The following is a 23,627-nucleotide window of genomic DNA, read 5'->3' on the forward strand; positions in this document are numbered from 1 at the left end:
GATTTAAGCTGCATGTGCCACATATAAAATATTTGAACAACATAGAAACACATGCAGGAGCATCTAATGCCGCCAGGCTGCCCTCCACTTAGGTACTACATATGAGTGTTGCTGCCATAAGACATGCACTCACATTGAAACGGACGGACAGGCAGACAGACAGACATAGGTACTCATATAAGTGTATTCGTATGAATATCAACTGCTCTCGGCTGCATTCCCAACAATTACACACAGCTCAGACTCACAAAAACCTTTGCACGGCCCACTAAGCACACTTGTCAGTTTGTCTTGTAACTGTCTCCCTCTCTCCTCACTCTTCACTGTCTCTCTCTACCTCTCCCTCTCTCTCTCTCTATCTGCTGTTCTTATTCTGATTCCGTGTCTGTTCTTGCTCTGCATGTGCTGCTTCTTGTTTCTGTTGTTTTGTATTTGCCAAGCGCTTCAGTCGACTTCAGAGGCACACACACACACACACGCACACACACTCGTTCGTGTGCATCGCACAAGTATAAATGCTATTTTTATTTATTTTTGTCTTTGTTGCCTGCATGCACTTTGAATCAAACCCCCCCTCTCTGACTTGGCCTGTCAGCTTGTGAAAAATTTCATAATAAAGTTGTTGAACTATTTTTCATAGCATAGTTTTTGGGGCTCCGGCGCACTTAAGCGTATTAAAAGTGCCTGCACGCCGAATGCCGAATGCCGAATGCCGAATGCCGAATTCCGAATACCAGCATAGCACATGCGAGACGCCAAATGCAAATGCTAGATAATAATCGGCATCAGCTTAAAGTCAAGCTGGGCAAAAGCACGAAATGAAAAAGTGAAAATAAGTGCTGCTTGGTACTCGGGCTACGTGTAATTAAGTTGGCATCAAGGACGTGCATGCATAGCTCACGTGTCTGCCTCTCTCTCTGTGTGGGGCACGCTTCGGGGCACTTTAAATTGCGCTCGCCTAGAAGAGAAACAAATGGCCCAGCAACGCCAACTGTCCAGCTAGAGTGTGGCCAGGGCCCTGTATGTGTTGCAGGCAACATGCACGTATTTCCTAATCCTTTTCTACTTTTTCTGCTGTTTTTGTTGGTGGCGAGTCGACGATTCGCGTCGCCTGCTGCACATGCGGGCCGCGCAACGGACAAACAAACAAATCGACTGGCGAAAACGAGTGGAAAAGGCCAAAAATTGTTGCCAAGGGTCGGGTCGAGTCGAGTCGAGTCGAGTTGAGTCGAGGCGCTCGCAATGTGCGACGAAATCAAAAAGTTTGAAACAATTTCGTCGTAAATCTTCGAAAATAGTTTTACACAAGCGCAGGTAGGCAGAAACAGGCCGACAACAACCAAATAGAAAAACAACAACCGAAACAGAGGCTGTGCACCGAGGCCAGTTGCAGAGTTGAACCTAAAAAAGGGCACGAAATGGCTGAGGGAGAGAAAGCGGGAGCGGGAGTGGGAGTGGGAGTGGGAGTCACATTTTAATCGAAATCAAAAGCCATTCTCAGCTTAATCATTGCTCACACTTTAACCACGCGCACATCGACTGCTGATACGGTCACACTGCGCTGTCAACAGTGACATGCAGCCACACTCAAATCAAACTTGAATTTAGCCGAAAACCCGAAAACTTATTCGAACTCTTAAGTAGCTGCCAAAGCTGTTGAAAAGCGCCCGCAGCAAAAGGCAAACAGCATGTGGGCGTGGCTCACACACACGCATACACGTAACCGCAAAACTAAGCTGACTGCAAAATAAAACTGTGAAATCCTTAACGAACAAATAAAACGTTTAAAATGCTCACAAAATCAGTTGCTGACAATGTCCAGTCGAGTCGACCGTCTGCCTGACTGCCCGCAGACCCTGTCTGAGGTTTGTGGCCAACTTTAAACTGCCAACATGCCATGTAAGTGTGTGTGTGTGTCTGTGTGTGTGTGTGTGTGTGTGTGTAAGTGTGTGGGTGGTAAGTGTAACTAATGCCCGGACAGTGGCACTAATTTAATTACGAAAAACGCAAAAGTGTCGCCTGACGCCACATTCTGCAGCTAATGCAGCGCTGCTTGCGCTGCTTGCCACTTGCCACTCGCTGCCACTGGCCCATTTGCTGATTGCCACAAATTGTCCTGAAGGGGGCATTTTTTGGCATTTGTCGAGGGACAAGGAACTAGCCGCAGCACCAAGAAAGCGTGTCTGACTGCCACAAGACAGCGGCACAGAGCATGCAGCAAACGAGCCACTGGCAGTGGTTGCATGCACCGCTCGCCTACCTGCCACCGCGCGCTATCATTGGCTTGGAGCCTATCAGTGTCTGCCCACATTGCAACTCAGTTGCCTCGCATCATTAAGAGCTGCGTGATAAGGGCCTCTTAAGGTATTTCTATCGTTAGTTGCTATCGTATATGTCGATATATATCGATGTTTATGAATATAAAGTTTCTTTTAGTTATCGTCAGCTTAGTTGGGTCTGGCTGATTCGAGCATTTACCTGCCAAAATGCCTATTGCATAGCATTGGAGAGGCGAATACTTTTAGTTGTTATCGTTGGCCGTTGGCATTTGGTAGATTACATTTTGGCAGCCACTGTGGCCGATTGCATAAGCAACACGACCCAAAAACTTGCATCGCAACGAGCGGCATCAACTCATTAGGCCAGACACTTGGCAAAGGACTTGGCCAGCCAGTCAGGCTGTAAGTGTGTGTGGCTGAGTGAGTGTGTGGCAAATTAATTAATTTAAGTCTTATACAATTGCAATTGCTGCTTGCAACTAGCTGCTTGCAGCCGACATCTGAGGCCAAGGCAGCAATAAAACATTAGACAAGTGTCTGTCTCGCTCTAACTGGATCTGCCCGAGGCTTGTTTCTATTTCTATTTTCATTGCGGCTGCTGTTGTTGTTGCTGCTGCTGCAAACGAGGTTAAACATGCCGCACACTTGGGAAATGCCACACATAAATGCCGCACATGCACAGCCTGCCTGTGCATTCAATATTTTCCGGCAATTTTGCAGTCACAGTCCGAGGCGAAGCGATCAGCGCCCAGAGGCGTCTGCCAAGTGGGGGCCCAAAACTATGTTGCACAGTGGCTGGCTGCATGAAAAATCGATTTTCGTTCAAAATTAACAGGCCTCCAAAATGACAAACATTGGCACTCGAGCGCTCAATTGCAAGGCAGAGCGCCTGTGGAGTAGAGCAAGGAAGGTAAAGAGATGTGGCACAGCGAAAAGCCTTCAAGTCGTTGCCGAACAGGATATTGCATATTTGCACACATAGAGAGAGAGAGAGAGAGAGGGAGGGAGAGAGAGAGACGCAGGCAGAGAGTTTGCCAAATGAAAAATGTTACTTTAAAGCGAATCGGAGTCCACAATTGGCACATGGACAGCATTTGCCGCAGCCAGAGCTGTAAGGGGGCTGCTGCTCGGCTGCTGTGCGGGCTGCCTGCTGCCAGTCATTTTATACATTTTGGTTGCATTGCGCACACATGCAAAACGAAATTGCAATCGAGCGCGTGTCAAAGGGCATAGGCACCAAGATCTGTCCCACCCACACACACAGGCGCACACACACACCCACGCCCCTTTTGACATGGCAGCTAAATGTCCAGTTCTTTGTGCTGCTGTTACTGCGACGGCGACGGCGACGGCGACGGCGACTGCTGATGCTGGTTCTGCTGCAGCTAGTGCTCTCTCTATCTCTCTATCTCTCTCTCTCTCTGTCTCTCTTGCTTAAAGTGCACTTGTCCACATTGACACATGTGGGCGGCACTCGCCTCTGTGTGACGGAAATGTGAAGCAAACAAATGTGTGCGTGTGTGTGTGTGTGTGGGAATGTCTATGTGCATGTGTTTGTAAACGTGTGTTTGGGGCCAAAAATGCAGTTGTTTCATTGTCACAATTGCCGTTGCTCCGCCGCAGCTGCAGTTGCAGTGGCAATTGCAGTTGCACTTGCCTGCTGCCCAGTGTTTGGGATTGCTCGACTCTGTTGCTGCGGAAACCGGAAGTGGTAAACATTCATGCAAAGACACAGCCTGCGTTTAATGTCCTGGCCATGTCCTGGCCATGTCCTGACCCAGCCGGAGCCCCAGCGGATGTCGCTCATATGTAATGAAAAATCAATCAATGCAAAAAACATTTGCACACGACCTGTGGCCAGGGCCTTTTAAACGGCCTAGCCAGAGCCGCTTTACTCCTCGACCTGGCTTAAGATCAAGCCTTTGCGTGTCTTCAACTAGCCTATTAAGTATTTATGAAAGTGAAGCTGAACTTAAAATCTTTATCAACTAAAAAAGGCAGCTAAATAATTTACTCGAATTGATTGAGTTTGGTTTGAAGTTCAACCTTCTGCCGCACTCATCTTAAAGTCTTTCCATAGCTAAGTCTTACTGTAGTTAAGTTAGTCAAATTTGCTTCTTCACCTAACTCAAGGACATTTAAAGTTTATTGATCGTCAGACTTTAGATGCGCTCAGTGTCAATTGCTGGCTGTCTGAGGAAACACGAAATGAAAAACAATTCAAGCTCAACGAAAATATTCTTCAAGCCCCGCCCACCTTTATGATACGCCTACTCAGAGCTAGGCAACGTTTCGTGTGGCAGTCAAATTCGAGCGAACAAAAGCAAAAGAGAAGAAACCAAAGGATAAACGTGTAGCTGAGAGAGACGTGCCACAGCAACGAAAGGCAGTTAAAAGACAAAAGAATTGCGACTGCTGCAAACAGACTAAACTACAGCAGCAGCAGCAGCAGCAGCAGCAGCAACCACTACAACAACAACAAGAACTGTAACAACAACCAAGACGCTGGCGCAGACGGTAAATTGAAATAAATGCAAGACGACTGTTAAAGTTGCCATCGCACGTTTCAATTGCGTTCGCAGGTGAACCCTGACCCCTGAGCCACGCTCACTATTCAGCCAAGAGGCGGCAGCATCATCCACAAAATGTACTCAAGCAGCAGCTACATTTTTTGGGGGCTTATTAATAATGCAGCGGCCGCAATTCAATGAATTTTTGACTCTACGACGCGCTGGACGGAACGTTGAACAGAGTCGGCTTAGGCGGCGACGACGGCGGCGGAGGAGGTTAGCCAACAGGAGGCGAAACATAATTTTCTGGGCTATCTGATGAACCTTTTAGTCACGCAAGCAAGGGGTGTGCCCATGCCAGGGGGCAGGACAGGCTCAGGGTAGCATCGTAAGAGGGCTGCTTAAACCTTTACGTGCGACAAATTTACGACTTGAAATGTGACCGCAACAACAAGCAGAGGAAGCAGCGAATGCCGGGTAAGAGGTGTTTCAAATGGGGGTGGGGCGGATAACGGAATCGAGGTTTATACAAATTCTGTAGATACATATCCAGTTACAGTTACAGTTACGATTACAGCTACATATGTAGCTACTCCATCTGCATGTCTGCTGTTGCCTACTCGCAAGCGCATGTTAACCTTTGGCCCGGCAACAACAACAATAGCAGCAACAACAACTGCAACAACGAAACAGTTCACTGTCCATTACATAAATATTTTATTTCAATAAAACGTGAGCTGTTTTTATGAATTTCATCGGCATTTCATGCAAAGAATTTTGCACTTTACTGTCGCTTAGTGGCATCGTTCGTGCCTTTTGTTGTTGTTGGTCTTGATGGTGCTGTTATACCCTGTAATTGGGAAATGATTGAATGTAAATGCCATAATAAAGTAGTGAAAAGAAATGCAAATAAAAAGCAAACTAGATTCTATCAATAAGTAAATAGTTATGTATGCATAGCTGCTGCTATACCCTGTAATAAATAGTTAGTGTGTAGAGGGGCATGTACGACTAGATTGTGTTATAACGTGAGTGTCTGATTTGGTTTTAAATTGGCTTTTGATTAGCAAAAAGTTAAGGCATGCAAAAGTTATCGAAAATGCTAAGCAATTATCGATCATCACTGCTTGATCAAATTGAACTTTCACATATTTTTTGTATATAGACATTGCTCAAGCTGCTCAAGCTGCTCAATATATGTTTTTTAGTGTTTTTAAAGGCTTTTGAATTGCTTTTCTGAACACGTACCGAATCTATCTATCGATAGTTTATGCATTACATATATCGATAACATTTTATCTGTTAACTGTTATCGTGTTTTTGTTTCATTAAAGGGTATCTTCTAGTGCAGCATTCTCTTTTATGCGCATTCAAACTTGTTTTTTTTTCTTATAAAGGGTTTTGCTTCCCAATGGAACACATCTGCATCTGTGTTTGTCTGTGTGTGTGCCTGTCGCTGTCCATTGATGTATGAAGCATTTGATTGAATTGACAGCACACACACACATACACGCAACACCTGTGGGCCAATCGAGCGCATATCGCATATCGGTTGCGACGCTGCTGGCCATAAAAAAACCCCCTCCGAAAAAAGAGTATAAAAAACAAGATGTCATAAATTTGCAACGCTTTTTTACATTTTAAGCGCCCTTTTGTGTGTGTGTGTGGGTGTGTGAGTGTGTGCAGGGCTGCTGCTGCTGCGTGCTTGTTTTTATGCACATTAAGTTAATTGAAAAACGCGCAAACGTACATGAGGCTCATTTGCTTGGCTTTTGATTGAGCTTGTTAAATAAACAAAAAAGAAGTAAAAGAAACTAGGCTGCGTATCTGTGTGTGTGCGTGTGTGTGTGTGTGTGAGCGTGTGCGTATGTTTGTTGTGCATTTGTTTGGCTTATGGGCTATGAACGAAAACATTAATCTCCGTTTGCCATTGGCCAAGGACAACAAAAATAGACCGCAAAAAGGCGACAATGCTGGCTAATGCACACACACACACACACACACACATTGGGTGTGTGTCTGTATGCCACTTCCTGGTTGCATAAGCATTGCTCCCTGCCCATGCCGCCCCACCTGCTGCCGCTCAGCTAAACAAGCAAACTCGTCGAGTGCCTGCGCTTATGGCTCGCAAAATTGAAAATTTTTTAATCTCTGTCGAAAAGCGGAAACACGCAACACAACAGCAACAACTCCAACAACAACAACAACAATTGCGACAGACAGCGTTGACAGTGGCAACCGCAGTCGGCATTGATGTATGGAGCAAGCCATTGTAGGATCCTGCGTGCCACACTCGATGCCATGTCCTGCCCAGCGGGCGGCTAACAAGCCAACAGCACGACACACAAATTGAAAATGAGCTGGGGACGTCCACCCGACACTCTGCGCCCACCACGCCCATTTATACATTTAATAGCGCTTGGCATATTTAAATCGCAGCCAAGAAGCGAAGGCAAAAAAAAAAAATAAACTTTCGACCGGCTCGTTCCACAAATTAGCCTAAAATTTATTTAAATTTTTGGCTTGCCTACTTTAGTGCGCGAGGGCACATTTAAACTTGAAAAGTTGCCACAAACTGTGGCGCAAGAGAAGCGAAAATAAAGCTAAAAGAATATGTTAATAAATTATTTAAATATAATCTTAGAAAATTGAAGACAATTTTCAAGAATTTAAGTCAGCTTTGCTGGCATTAAGCTTATCTATTATTTAATATAAATTATTTATTAGCTATTTCTGCAAATCAATGTTAAGTTTCGAAGAACCTAATCGAATTTGGATAGCTGCAGAAACTAAAAGGGCTAAACTGTTTTGATATAGGCAGAGAGACTATGATTTCTACTGTCTACATATATATCATGGGATAAGCTCTGTAAGTTAGGAAACCTAAAGATGAGAATGAGATTTTGTATTGCTTGGGAGTAACTTCTAAATTCCTTTCCTCTACTGCTTACACAATTCAATAATGAGTATCCATTTAATCAGCATGCCCGCTAGTAAATGTGCTCAAGTATCCGCATTTACAACATAACAAAATTTCCTTCTCAAATATTTCCCATTTCCGCCTATTTCAGCGACTTTCCGGCAGCCAGAGAAAAATGTCAGCTTAACGAGATGCTTGGCCTGAATGGCAGCAACTGTCGCCTTTGATGCGTTCTGTTCGCTGTGCGAAAAGTCAAAGTTCGCGAACATTTGGCAACCCTATGGGCGGGCAACTCTAGATCACGCGCTAATTGCACGAAACTGTTGCAAATGCAATTAGAAAACGCGCTTCAATACTTGGCCGTCGGCTTGGCTCTAGCGCTTTGTTAGCTCGGCTCGCTGCGCATTAGCCTTATTGGTATTTTTGGCAGCAGTTGATGCCGTTATAACCATAAACGGCATTTGCTGACCATTTCAATTTGTTTGCAGCCATGATAGCCCATGATAGTTGAGCTGATAGCCCCGGCACCAGACCGAGTCGAATGGCTCATTTCGAATTCAATCTAATAATTAACATGGCCATAAAAAGCACACGGGCCAGGACCTCAGTTCATTCATTATGTAAACAACACTCGCCCGACTGCCCTGCTTTTCTTTCATTTCGTCCTTTTGTCTGCTGCCTTTAAAGTTGAAAACTTTTCATCAGTTTTTGTCGTTGCGACCTGACAGAAAACTCATTTAAGCCAAACAAGCATTTGTAGTCTTAATTTTCGTGGCTCATCATAAACTTGGTTACATCAACCCCCACGCACACACACACACACGCATCTATATATATATATATATATAGCCTGCCCTGCCATGCCGCCGTCTTCGTTCTCGGCCTCGGCAGACTTCTTTACCGTTCCGCCCTGTCGCCGTTGAGCTTAAAGCTGCTGTCAGTTGTGGGCAACACTTTGTTAATGATTTTCATTAAATTCTTACGCCTTTTGTCCGCATTGCTGTTTGGCTTGCTTCCAGGCATTAAGCATATACGCACAATACACCCACACACACATAAACACACACAGAGGCAGAGGCGCAGACAAACAGGCGCAGCTCTTTGCCAGTTTGCAGTTAACTTTGTGTTTTTATCGTTATTTGTGTTGAACACGCATACTTAACACCAACACCAACAGACACACACACACACTCACATACACGCACTCACACACACGCATAGCTGGGCATGCTTCGTGGCACACACAATATGGCCAAATTCTCATCAAAATTTAATGCTAAAATTAACAAATCTGTTTACAAATTTATTAAAACCGGCGCTCATTTCACTGCCTGCTGCGACGAAGCAGGCGGCGGGGGTGAGTGGGGCGAGAAGGGGAAGGGATAGGGGCAGAGGCACGGTTTGCTGTCCCTTAACAAGGGTTGGGCTTTTAATGGCTGGCATCAGCATCAGCATCAGCATCAAGCGGTATGCACAGCTGATGTCACACACTTAACCCTTCAAAAGCGAGAGCTGTGTAAAAGAAAGAGTGTGTGTGGGTGTGTGTGTGTCCTAAGAAGCGCGCCAACTGCGTAAGTTGCATACAAATGCAAAACCAATACACCTAATGCAGACTTCAGCCTAAAAACTCACTCAGAAGAAACGAGCTCGGAGCCGACGAGCGTCGCTTTGAGTGACTTTCTGTCAGCTATAAAAGGCGCAGCTGCAGCTCAGCTCGATCAGTCGTCCGCCTGGCCCGGCGCAGGTCAGTCGCAGTGCAGTGCAGTGCAGTGCAACAGTGTAGTTGGTAATTTTTATTGTTATTAATTGTTTAATAATTTTGTTTAATTTTAGTATTTAATTTATAAATATTTAAGTTCATTGTATATTTTAAAATATGATCATTGTTAAACATTAATAATAGTATTAATAATTATATTGTTTTTTGTATTTATTTGTTGCAACATTTTTGTTTAAATATAGTATTTAATATGTAAGTTATTACTGTTTAGTCGTAAAAACTATTATTGTTTAACATTTTTAATAAGTTAATAATAATTGTAATGATCATTATAATGATTATTATGTTAATGATCATTATAATAAAGTCAATGATAATTATGTTAATAAAAACTATGATAATGACAATGATGTTACTTTCGATGTTTGTTAAACTAATAATGATGTTTTGCTGATCAAGTTTATAACGTTTATAATGTTTGCAAATTTTTTTTGCATATGATGTTTGTATATGATGTTTGTATATGATGTTTGTATATGATGTTTGTATATGATGTTTGTATATGATGTTTCTATATGATGTTTCTATATGATGTTTCTATATGAGGTTTGTATAAGAAGTTTGTATAAGAAGTTTGTATATGATTTTTATATATGATTTTTATATATGATTTTTATATATGATTTTTTTATAAGATTTTTTTATAAGATCTTTGTATAAAATCTTTGTATAAGATGTTTGTATATGATGTTTGTATATGATGTTTGTATATGATGTTTGTATATGATGTTTCTATATGATGTTTCTATATGAGGTTTGTATAAGAAGTTTGTATAAGAAGTTTTTATAAGAAGTTTGTATATGATTTTTATATATGATTTTTTTATAAGATCTTTGTATAAAATCTTTGTATAAGATGTTTGTATATGATGTTTGTATATGATGTTTGTATATGATGTTTGTATATGATGTTTCTATATGATGTTTCTATATGATGTTTCTATATGATGTTTCTATATGATGTTTCTATATGATGTTTCTATATGATGTTTCTATATGAGGTTTGTATAAGAAGTTTGTATAAGAAGTTTTTATAAGAAGTTTGTATATGATTTTTATATATGATTTTTATATATGATTTTTGTATAAGATCTTTGTATAAAATCTTTGTATAAGATGTTTGTATATGATGTTTGTACATGATGATTGTATATGATGATTGTGTATGATGTTTGCATATAATTTTTGTATGATTATGTATGATACTCTTGTATGATGTTTTCTATTATTTATCTACATTATCTATATTTATCAATATTATACACAAACTCTATGAAAGTTCAAAGATTCGTTCATATTTAAACAAATACGTATATTACATACATTAATACATTTATACGTTCATACATTCATACATTCATACATTCATACATTCATACATTCATACATTCATACATTCATACATTCATACATTCATACATTCATACATTCATACATTCATACATTCATACATTCATACATTCATACATTCATACATTCATACATTCATACATTCATACATTCATACATTCATACATTCATACATTCATACATTCATACATTCATACATTCATACATTCATACATTCATACATTCATACATTCATACATTCATACATTCATACATTCATACATTCAGACATTCATACATTCATACATTCATACATTCATACATTCATACATTCATACATTCATACATTCATACATTCATACATTCATACATTCATACATTCATACATTCATACATTCATACATTCATACATTCATACATTCATACATTCATACATTCATACATTCATACATTCATACATTCATACATTCATACATTCATACATTCATACATTCATACATTCATACATTCATACATTCATACATTCATACATTCATACATTCATACATTCATACATTCATACATTCATACATTCATACATTCATGCATTCATACATTCATACATTCATACATTCATACATTCATACATTCATACATTCATACATTCATACATTCATACATTCATACATTCATACATTCATATATTTCTTATATTTATTTGCAATCAATTGCTTGTTAAATTTCGTTTCTTACATTATCTATGTATGTAGCTCAATTTTCAGCAACAATTACAACAATAACAACCACAACAGAAAGAATTATATAGCATGCTAATGCATAACGGTAATTATTCAATATGCAAACATGCAAACGGCAGCGATTAACATATTATAACGCACACAATAGAAGCAAACACGCAAACACCCACACGCACAGACACACACTCACACAAGCGCAAACAGCAGCAGCAACAGCATTAGGTGTCAAAGTACATACGTGTAAGTGTGTGTGTGTGAGTGTGAGTGTATTTGTTTGTTTAATTGTGTGCACAGTTTGCGTCGGTGGCGTTTTGCATAATTTCCCGAAAATTTCTAATGATGAGAATTTCATGTTTCAAACAATCGATGCGGGCCATCGGGTTTACTTGATGTATGGGTGGGATAGGGGTGTAGAGGCGACATTAACTCAAAATACTGTACAGCAGCGGATAATGATGTGTAGAATCAATTGATTTTGGCCGACTGGTAAACAACAATCAGCAGCAACAACAACCGAAGTTGACTAATTAACAAAAGCAAAGAGTCGAAATGCAGCGACCGCAGCGAAAAGAAATTTGTCATAAACTGTTACACTTGATCAACTCTTAGCAGCGGACCTTTCAACAATATTAACAACAACTTTATAAATTAATAAAGCTCAGCTAAAATACACTTTTCATTTGGGTGTGTAAAAGTAGCTGAAGACAGTAGCTGACTAAGTGTTTATTTGAACTAAAGTCAAGCTTAGCTTGGAATTTTTCTGAGTGTTCCGAGACGGTCATGACAAATGTTTTCTTTTCTATATACTATACATACATATATATGCTATAGGTAAGTTCTTATTAAGTGTGTTAAATTGTCATCGATGCATAGCCAACAGTCGAGCCCTATATATATTATATTTGAAAGGTTTTCAACATTGAGCTTCTCTTTACCTTTAAACTTATGCCGTATAAATTTGCCTGAGCTAAATTTGGAATCAAACTTAAGCAATTCTGTAATATCCGTTACAATTAGCATTAGATTTACTATAACTTCAACGTTTTACAACACTTAACTTCTTTTCTTTTTGCATTTTGAGCATATGAACCAAAGCGGGCTTGAAGTATCTGCCTTAATTGACATCTAACGTCTATCTAAGTAGTAAGCGTAGTATACATTGCTATAAAATACTGTGCGAATGCTGAAACATATTTACTATAAAATTTAAACGCTTTACAACACTTAACTTTGCTATTCGAGCTTCGCTTTCAATGAAGTAAGAGATGAGCTTAGTTGGCTCAAGCTGTTTCAGAATGCGTCTACCATATCTTCAGCTGCTATAGATATCCAACACTTAAGAACATTTACTAGCACTAACCGAGCTTTCAACGCTTCAGAACACTTAGCTCTTACACATATATAGAGCTGGCTTATAACTTAAATGTATTAATATTAATGCCATAACATAAACAGTTTGTTGCGCCAGGCTCCAGCCTATGCCCCTGCTCACACACAGGGTAAAGTCAAGTGGATAACTGGACTTAAAGCCAGGCGGCTTAAACACTTAATCAGTTAATTGTTGTTGGCAGGAGGCCTGCAGCAAGATGGCCAAGCGGACATGGGTGCGATTTTTTAATTAACAGCGCCATTTACACAGCATTACGACACGCAACAACAACAGCAGCACAAGCACACTCATGCACACACACACACAGAGGCGCAGGCACAGGCACAACAAAACGAAAAATGGCCGTTATCACGCCACAATAACCTCAAAATTTATTCACTTTATTGATAATGCAATAAATCGCAGCCAGTGGGCGTTTATTTGTGTGTAAGTGTGTGTGTGTGTGTATTTGCAATGGCCGCCTGCAACTGTGTATACCTTTTAGTGCATGTGTGTGTGCGTGCGGGTGTGCGTTGGCAATTTTTTCGTAGCATATTTCGGGCTGGCGCATATTTTTCATGTTTGCATATTTCATTTCAATTTTATTTCTTGCCTGCACTCGCGCTCGCTTGCTCTCCCCCCTCTCTCTCTCTCTATATATAAGTGTGTATGTGTGTATTTACATACACTGTAAAATATGCCATGAAAATCAACAAAAATGCACAGCTAGCAGTTACACACACACGCACAAACACTCGCACACTCGCTTGCTTGCAGCACGTGAATATGAGCCTCCGTTTGCAGTTTTCAGTTTTCAGCTTTCAGTTTGCAGCAATCGTAAAATTCTCACGCTGGATGCCACATCGAGCCACCATGCATGCCCCTTGGCTCCCCGAAGCACAAAACAAAACAGCACAAAAAAAATGTATATGAGTGCAATTGTATTTCGATTTTATTGCTTTTGTCTTTTAGAAGAGCGGACGACGTGGCGCGGGCATGCAAACACAACAGCTAAGAGGGGGAGCCTATGACAAGCGGACATTTGCAATATTTTCGTTTCATTTTCAGCGCGTGTGTTGATAAGACAACAACAGGCAATCGATGATAGGCCCTGAAGGACGGCTGCCAAGTGGGGTAGGCATTGGGGCAGTCAAGCATGTCGCCTTACATGCTTGTTACAATATCCGTTTCCGCCGGAGCTGGCCCCACAAAACCCAGACGGGTCTCTGCTCCAATTCGAATCGAGTCACCCTGTGATCAGTGACCAATAGCTCTGTATGTGTGCGTGTGTTTATTAGCCAAAACGCTTAAGGCCTTAAAGCTGGCTTAAAGTGTGTGCAACGTCTGCCTGCATATTTGGTCACACTATATTAAACAGCCAGTCAGCTAGCCAGCAGCTAGGCAGCTAGCCTGCAACGGGGTCCACTCTATGTCCTGTCCAGCTCTGGATGGACCAGCTGCACGCTATTCGCACTTCCGGTTACAGTCCATTTAGGGGCAGCATATTGCGGTGTTGCTGTTGGCACTTTTGCGCATATTTTGCAAAATCATTACTTAAATACACAGGGCCAGAAAGCGAGACGGAGACACTGGCGAGAGGGAGTAGGAGGGGCAGCCAGTGTAGGAGAGAATGTAAGAGAAGTCGACGAGTGGCCTGGGAACTGGCAAGTTGTTGCCTGTCGCCCTTCGCCTTTTTGGCTCGTTTGCTTTTGGCCAGTTTTAAAATGCATTTTCGTTATTTGCCGTGCAGCTGCGTCGCACACGACTTACCGCCCAGCCTTCTACCCAAATGCCTGCCTGCCTGCCTGCCACAATCCTTTCACGTTATACCCTGCGCTATTGACAGCGTGGATATTATAAGCTTGCCATGAAATGTGCTGCATATTGAACGTTTGGAGTGTTTACAGCCTAGAGTCTAAGTATAGTTTGACAGGTTAAAGTATGCTTGTGTATAGATAGATGTATTTACTAGGTGAACTCATTTATTTTGAAGCCTATTGCCATAAAAATGAATATGCATGAACTCTTTGCAGCTGCTGATAAATATGCCAAGAGAAGCTGAATTAGAGTAATATATTATTTGGCTGAGACATAGAAATTATTGAAGACTGATGTCAAGAAAACTCATCTTATATATAGGAAAAACTAGCTTTATATATAGGCACTTCTTGGCTTAGGACTCTATAGAAGTCTGAATTATTTCAATTTAGTTATAGGATTATTTAAAGAACCCCTTTTAATTAACATTCTATATCTAAGACTTCCTTTAGCAAACAATTTTTGATTTATAGCTATTTACAGCTTCTTAACATCCTCATGAAACCCCGCAGATTCCTGTTGTTTATGAGCTACATTTACAGCACATTTCTTAACGGACATTCAAACATCTATCAGTTCTGTCTAGAGATTACTTCCAGCTGCACTAACCTTATTTGCTAAATATATTATAGGGTATTCAAGCGTCGTTATGGCGCACAGAGTTTTTCTCACTTGCTTTTTATGCCCCTGTTGCACCTTGTTTGCACCTTGTTGCAGTTTAGTTTGGACACCTAATTTATGAGCTGCATTTGCGTGGCTGAGCCGGTGCTTAAATTCAACAATTATTGCGCAAGATTTGCAGCAAACAAATTGGCGGCCATCATGAATATGCATACATATATCTACCCATACAGGCACACATATATATATATATATATAGTAATGTATCAGTAGTGGGCTGGCCACTCAGCGTGTTTACATGGCTCAGGTGTGAAGCTGTGAATTCATAATAAATCTAGCATATGCCACCGTAGCACTCCACTGGCCACCAATCATCACTGTTAGATTAGCTGCTAAGTTCTTCAAGCATCTGCCCCATCAGAGCCACGGCTGTCTCCACGGCGCAGTCAGTCACACACGTGTCTACGCATAGCTGGATGAGTAGCTCGATTGACATATTCCACAATTATATTGACAAATGCTTGAGATGCTGTTAGCTGGCGTTGCCACCGCCGTTAAGTGTGAAAAAATTCAGGTGAAAGAAAAGAAATGGATACGAAATGTTTTAAAAAGAAAAAAAATGAAACTGATGATGAGAAAGAAAGAAGCTGCTCGGCTCAGTGCTGGCAATTAGCGAGGCAGCTAAAATCTAACACCTTGTCAAAGTGAAAGGCCAGAGAGTTGTGGGTGGGGCAACATCTTAATGCTGCCAATTGTGCGTTTTATGCATCCATATACGCATACACCCAACAACAACAGCAACAGTAGAAAAATGGGTGAGTGCGTAACTGAATAAACAGCTCTCTGAACTTGGCTATTTGTTATCGTTCTGGCTTATGGCTCATGTGTACACACACACACGCACGCATACTCTTAGAGCTATATTTGCTTGGATATTTGTGTTGGTTGTGTGGGGGCGTCCCATGGCGTACCACAACTATGCCCTGGCCTCCGCTTTTGCCCTCCCCCAACCTGGCAAGCTGCTTAACTTTAATCACACTAATTACAGAGCTAAAAGGATAATCGTGTCACTGACCACAACAAGTTTCAAAGCTTTAGCTTCAGCTTCTGATTTCTAATGCCCAGCTAAACATATTTATTTTTCTTGTTCTTTTCCCTTTTTTTTTGCAACTTTTTGGCAACATGTTGATGTCTTCGTGTTTGCAACAAATGACACTCATAACAATTCGCATTCATATAGCTTTTTATTCACTCACCTAATGTGATTGCAGAATTAGACTTGGAATTTTAAATCTGTAAATATATAAAAATATTTATATATAAATAAATATATCATAATATATAATATATAAATATATTAATATAAATACATGAATTTATATAAAATAATGTGTATGCATATTATAGCTACAAATAGAAGTATAAATATGAATAAAATAAATTTAGAAAAAATTAAATAAAAATGTGTATTAAATCATTTTAAATAATATAAATACAAATTTAATATATTCTTTATATTTGTGCATTTATAAAACAAATATTTTAATACATAAACAAATGAAATTGTAATATAATAAATGTTATTTTTGATTATTTTACTCAATAATTGTAGACCAAAAAACTGACCAAGCTTGCTTACAAATTGAAAACGCTTTCAACTGTTCGCATATTTTATTTAGACTAACTAACTTTAATGTTGCCCCAGGACACAATGCCCAATGTGCACATTACAACATTATGCACATGGAGTGGAAAGGCATTCCATTTCTGTTCAGTTAATTGACAAATTTCTGTTTTGGCAATGCACAAAAGAACAAAGCTAAATTGTAATCTGTGCAAGGGATGACTAAATGTCAATGCCAACAGATGATATTTAATGCACTTCAAAGCATTATGATTATCCATATTTAAGTCCACAGAAGAATTGTTGGCTGCAAAGTTGGTTCACAGTTTATCAAAGCTTCAGCCGGAATTCCCCTAATAGCTTAGCCAGAAACATCCATTTGTTGTTGTCTCGCATTATTTAGCTGAAGAACTCTACACATAAGCAATTACCATAACATTTTGTGGTAAATATTGCCCATATTGTTGGCAAACTGAAATGCAATTTACTGCAGCAGCAGCATCAGCAGCAATGTGTGTGTGGCAAGTAAATCGAGTTGAGTTCGAGCTGGGTTCGAGAATCGTTTTCACTTTAGTTTATTAAATTCTATGCACATAGCTAAAATGTTGCCTAATCTAAGGGCCCACTTAACCGGGCAGCCACTTTACAGAATTGATGTACGTAGGCGATAAGTCAGACTGAAGCCCGTCTCCTGGGTGGCATCGAGGGTCATCTCGTCGCTGGAGAAGTGAATCATGTAGGGCGGCGATGCTGCGATGAGACGTTGCATGTGCGATGTGTAAATATGAAAACCGATATTAACATCAGGTCAAGAATGCCAGTCCGAAGCATGCCACACACTTACCATAGACCATGAAGTTTTCGTTGGTGCCACAGTAGTAGGTCGGCTGATAAGCTGTATTCCTGGCCAGCAAGGATTGCGGTATCAGTAGATAATCCTCCTGTCTGCCCGGCGTATGCACCGTGGCATGGCATGCCTCATCGTAGCCCTCGCCCTCGCCAGTCTGCTGCGACATGGCCAGCTTGCTGAAGCTGTATCTGTAAGTATGGAAGTAGCAGTGGAATGGCTGAGGTAGGCAGACAGACGGACAGCAGACACTCACTCAATCATGCTGGCACTGGGCGTGGACTTGATGCAAATGGTATAACTGGTATCGGGCATATAGACGCTGCCCATTGTCGGCTGATAGTTGAAGCTGCGTATGGTGCCCGACAGCTCCGTGTAATACTGTTGACAGCCAGCAGGCGCCAGCAGCTCGTAGTCAGCATGATGGGAGGCGAAGATGCTGCGCAGATCCTGCAAACTGTTCGCGCTGCCACTGAAGCCACCCAGCATGCTGGACTTGCGTTTATTGGTCGCCTGTGGCGCCTCCAGCTGCGTGACAATCAGACGCCAATTGCTCTGCTGCCAACGCGACGGCACCGAAAAGGTCAGCGTGATCTGATCAATGCCAGCGGCCACATTGAATGGCAGATACAAATGCTGACCCGCATTCATGCCACACAGCTTAAAGCTGCCGGCCTCAAAGTAATCCTGGCACTCCAGCAAACGGTCGTCTGTGGCACTAAACGTCGGCTGTTGCAGCTCGAACTGTTCGAAGTCGATGCGCAGCTGCTGCACATTGGCGCTGTATGCCTCAATGGTATACTGGCAAATGTTGCTCACAAATGCGGCCGGATTGCGAATGATGGTGCGCTTTAGACGCGTCGTTGTGCCACACGCCATGTTTGCTGTTGCAAGCAGAAAGAAACCGAAGTAGAGAAAGACAGAAAGACGGAGAGTTGCTACACTTACTCTCGCAGCAGACGCCGTAGGTGCCGCAATAGCCATTGACAGTGCCACCTTGACGCATGCACTTGAAACGCGTGAGGCAAGTGCCCGTTGCACCACCGTTCGTGGTGCAGCTATCCGCCAGCGTGTTACGGCGCCGCGCCTGACGCCAAACACCTGGCACACTAACCAACTGCTGCTCCTCGGTTTGATTCACGAATATTTTCTCTGTTGTTGCAACTGGGGCTGCCGCCGTTGCCACCTCTTGCTGCGCATAGACGTCGGCGCAGGCGCAAACGCCCAGCAAATAGAACCAGCTCAAAGCTCGCATAATCCTTTATCAATAACTGTTCGATGATTGGTTGCTTCGCCAGTTGTTATTGTTGTTGTTGTTGTTGCTGCCACCTACACTTTCACATTTACTCTGAACATATTTGTAGGCAGCGCAGCTGCTTTTATATGACGCCAACAGACGCGAGCAGCGACGCTGGCGTTGCCGTCGCCGTCGTCGCTGATGTGATATTCGTGTTAGAAGCACTTTGTGTCAATATTTGGTAAGAAGAATCTAAGAGCGGCCCCAAATCTTAAGTCCGGCAACGATCAACCAGCACACTCATACGCATGCGCATGCGCATATGAATATTCAAATGTAACCAAGTCCAGCCAGTCATTGAACCTCGACTGCTCGACAAACTTTAACTGGGTTATGTTTACCCTGGCTATTTCCAGCTGGAATTGTGCCTGCGATGATGTCAAAAAAGTGAAAAGTTGCTACACATTCCACCTACTTCGCTAATGGCTAATGGCTAATGGTAAAAGTGATGCGGCCCATAAATTGGTGTGTGAATATGACAGAAGAAATTATCAATCAATCAATTCCTTATCAGCAATAAAAAATTGCACAATATCAATTGCTCTGATTGTCGGCGACAAGTGCAACAAAAGTGTGAGAAATTTAACAACAAAAATCGTGTAGAACTTTGGAAATCATTTGACAATTTAAGATTGAAACAAAACTTGTCAATCTTTAAGAGAAAATTCAAAATATACTAAATTAAATTGTTTTATATATTATCTAAAAAAAATATGGATAGAAATATACAAACTATGCAAATATAATATATTTTAAATATTTAAAATTAAAAAGAAAATTTTGTAAATTTATAATTAAATATTATTCTAAGAGAAAAATTATTAAAAAGAAAAGTAATTGGAAAACTTCCGAATATAAATTATAGCACTTAAAATATAAATTAAATAAAAGGGAATTTATATTATTTTATATTATTTTATTATAAAACAAATAATGTGAATTTAATTTAAAATATTTTTCTTTAGATCAAAAGTTAGAATTTAGGAGAAAAAAGGAAAATGTTGACAGCTTTGTTATAAATTATATTATAATATATTTTAAATTGCAGGAAAATATTTATAAAATTGTTGTGTACCAAATAGACAATCAATAAGTGGTAAAAATTTCTAATAATAATAATTTTTTTTGTAGATGTTAAATTTAAGTTGATTTGAATAACTAATTCTCTATAAACGAAATTGAGACTTTAAGATTTGATTATCTATCAATGAAATTCCTGTATGCTCAACTGGAATTCGTTTTGTCATCAAATTTAACTGAACAAATGTTTGCTTTCTTTTAGCATACATTATCCACTGTACAGTGTACACTGTAGAGACGTTTTTTCTGGCCACTTTTGCTTATTTCTCTTCACGTTTGTTTGAAATCTCTTAGGCTACAAATGGTTGCCGTAACTTATCTTTGATGACTAATCTAATCGAGATGCATAGAATATTCCTTTAGCTCAACTCAAGTCTAAATAATTTTTAGCTCTCATATAACATAATTTAATATAAGCATGTAAAAGTGCTTTAAAAGATATCTCGATACCAATCATTACACAACCATTGCAAGCAACACACACACATACGCACGCCTGCACACGCGCTCTGCCTACTGCGCAGCTGACGCAGCGGCTGCGCTTGGGCTGCAGATGGGCTTCACTATGGGAACTTAATTGTTGAATAACTTGGCTTCTTGATGGACTTTCTTAAAGAAATTTTCAGGGCATAATTATGGCATCCAGATATATTTAGATTTACCGAAGCACAAGTCTAGTATTTGAAATAGGGTGAATTTGCGGGGAAGGAAGGGACGCAGTTATCCAAAATCTAAAATAAACAAAATCTCTGTATTCATTATAGAAACATACATAGTAAAGCTGAGGTCTCCAACATTTACGGCATTCAAGATACGCTTAAAAAACGAAGCCAAATTATCGATTTTTATCGATAATAAGGAAATGCTATGGATATCGGCTTTAATTTTAATTTCAAGTCTACAGTTTGTAAGGTTAACGAAATTAATGCATTCATAGGAAGGACATAGGAATAGACATAGGACATAGGAATAGACGCACAGACAGGCGTGGCTCAATCGACTCAGCTAGTCGTGCTGATCAGGAATATATATACTTCATGAGGTCTGCCACTCTAAGTTCTGCTTATTAAATATATTATCACTAAACCATTATACCCTCAATTCCCATTTCCAATGGGTTCAGGATATAAAAACAATAGAAGCTAAAGCTGTTCATGTTCATCTTCTGTTTGCTTTCTTCTGTTCTCAATCCTTAAATATTTGTTTACTATTTAAGCCCTCAAAATGCTCTCCATACAATGCACATTTAAGGCCAAATTAACAATATAGTTGATCGTTATCGCTGCTTTTCTACTAGACAGAGTTTATTTATAGAGCCGATATCTTGTCATCTGGCACGACTACAGCAATTCTAATTGAAAAATGTTTGCCACATTGAACATATGCAGAATTCGCGCGATAGACCCCCAAGTTTGTAGAGATTTCTTATCGAGGCGCCGCGACAATGCTAATTAGTTTCACACTCAGCCATAAAAGGCCGCACAGGCAGTGCTGGAGATGTCAAAACTGGAAATGAAGAGCTACGTTGCAATTGTGTGTCTGTCTGCGCTGCTGGCGGGTCGTGTGCTAGCGGCATCTGTGGCCACGCCGGGCTGCGGTGGCAGTACCTCGTCCAAGGACATTAAGCTGGTGAATCCATCGAATCCGCCACGCGAATGCGAATATCACATCAATGCGTACAGCAAATACGTTTGCCAACTGCGCATTGATTTCGCCATGCTGCTCGCTCAGCCAACGCTGCAGCAGCAGCCGCAGACGGGCCTTAGGACCGCCGAGTGCACTCAGGACTACTTCGAGGTGAACGGACTGCGTCTGTGTGGCACGGAGGTCTGGCAGCATATCTATGTGCCCTTCAACGCCTCGGCAGGTGTTAACCGTGTCGATCTGCTCATTTCGCTGGCGAATCGTGCTGGCGGCGTATCCTTGCCCACTCCCGAATGGAATATGGTGGTCACACAGCTCGAATGTCCAGCTGGCGCTTCAGTGCGTGAGCTAGCCCCGCTGGATGTGCAGCAGCCAGAGATGCGCAGCAGTTCCTTTAAGGATGGCTTTCTAGTGGCGCCACCCGGCTGCTTGCAGTACTTCCCCGAGGCGAAGGGCGTGGTCAAGTCCTTCAACTACAACGATGGCAATGGCGTCTATCCATCGCACATGAACTATGCCATCTGCTTCAGACGGACTAAAGATACCTCCTCACTCAAGTGAGTTGCCTAAAGAATTTCTTAAACTCGAATCTAATTTTTGTTTTCTCTTCTCTAGCATTCGCTCGTACTACTTCCACGTGGGCGCTGAGACCTCCGCCAACTCCTTGATGACGGACAGCTCCTGTTATCGCAGCGGCAGCTCGAGCGTTGCGAACGCGGACTTTTTGATGGTGCCACAGGCTACGCTGGTGGATAGAAACGAACGCGCCACCTACTTCTGTGGCGCCACACAAGGCGACGTGGTCATCAACAGTAAGCTTAGCCAAAGCTCTCAAAAGCTTTCACTCTATCTCTATCTCTATCCTTCCCTTAGGCAACAACCCGGGTCCTTTGCTGGTGCTTTTCAACAGCGACGAAATCTACGACTCGAATGATGCAGGTTTCGCCTTTACCTACACCGTGGCCTAAAAAGCTTTTCATGATGCGAGCATTCGCTAAATAAAGTTTTTGAATAGCCTTTGCAACTGAATCGTATGATTTTTATTGAACTCTTTTAAAAACTGAGAAACTGAAACCCAGAATGAAAACTGAAGATTGTAACTGAAATATCTTCTTCTACTTCTATGCAAGTGTTATTTATTGATTAGATAATATACCCAATACTATAACTAAGGCAGTGGCATATCCTTTCCAGTCGCTTACAAATACTTTAAGTGGAAATTTGTCAAACTTTTATTAAGTTTTTCACAGCACTCACTTGAAAACTGATTTGTTGAGGCAAATGGGTTGATAATTTCTTTGTTTTGACACTATCTAAGTGCTATCAATTATAGATACTGCGCGTATATATATATTGACGCATCCATCGAAGCTTGACAAAGTCTTATCTAATGAGATAAAGAACTACAATTTATAAAAATATCTCAAATTGTTTGTCACACTGTTTAAAAGCAAGAAATTCACTTGAGAAGAAGCAAACAGAAACTCATATCAATTTGCAGCTGCTATAAAGCAAATGTTGTTTTATAATTATAATAACAATTACAACAAATAATAATGACTACACGCGCTCAATTCTTTTAATAGCGCAACCTTTTAATTTTAGCAAAAGTATATTGATAATGTTTCTAATTCACATTTTAATTAGACAACAATTAGAAAGAATCAACATTGATTGTGATTTACGAACTGCGTCAGACAGCAAATAAATCACCAAAAACTGATAGTTTGAACTCTTCAAAAATATTTCATAGTAAAAGCTTATCAGCAGAC

The 23,627-nt window shown here is 40.8% G+C and overlaps 3 protein-coding genes across 3 annotated transcripts in view; 2 read left to right on the forward strand and 1 right to left on the reverse strand.

The window, feature by feature from the left end:
• Positions 1-23,627, forward strand: part of LOC111593974 (calcitonin gene-related peptide type 1 receptor) — a 103,768-nt gene that overhangs the window by 44,609 nt on the left and 35,532 nt on the right. The window lies entirely within an intron of this gene.
• On the reverse strand, positions 17,544-19,089 carry LOC111595748. Its single transcript, XM_023309608.2, has 4 exons — positions 18,783-19,089; positions 18,091-18,718; positions 17,832-18,025; positions 17,544-17,737 (listed from the first exon to the last, which is right to left on the reverse strand). Exons 1-4 carry the CDS (start codon positions 19,087-19,089, stop codon positions 17,631-17,633), a joined length of 1,236 nt encoding a protein of 411 aa, XP_023165376.2. The 3' UTR covers positions 17,544-17,630.
• Positions 21,730-22,858, forward strand: LOC111595752. Its single transcript, XM_023309614.2, has 3 exons — positions 21,730-22,412; positions 22,471-22,667; positions 22,729-22,858. The coding sequence occupies exons 1-3, from the start codon at positions 21,928-21,930 to the stop codon at positions 22,821-22,823; spliced, it is 777 nt and encodes a 258-aa protein (XP_023165382.2). The 5' UTR covers positions 21,730-21,927; the 3' UTR covers positions 22,824-22,858.

The sequence above is a fragment of the Drosophila hydei genome, unplaced genomic scaffold, assembly GCF_003285905.1.
Source record: "Drosophila hydei strain 15085-1641.00,03,60 unplaced genomic scaffold, DhydRS2 tig00008122-arrow-pilon, whole genome shotgun sequence".
NCBI lineage: Eukaryota > Metazoa > Arthropoda > Insecta > Diptera > Drosophilidae > Drosophila > Drosophila hydei.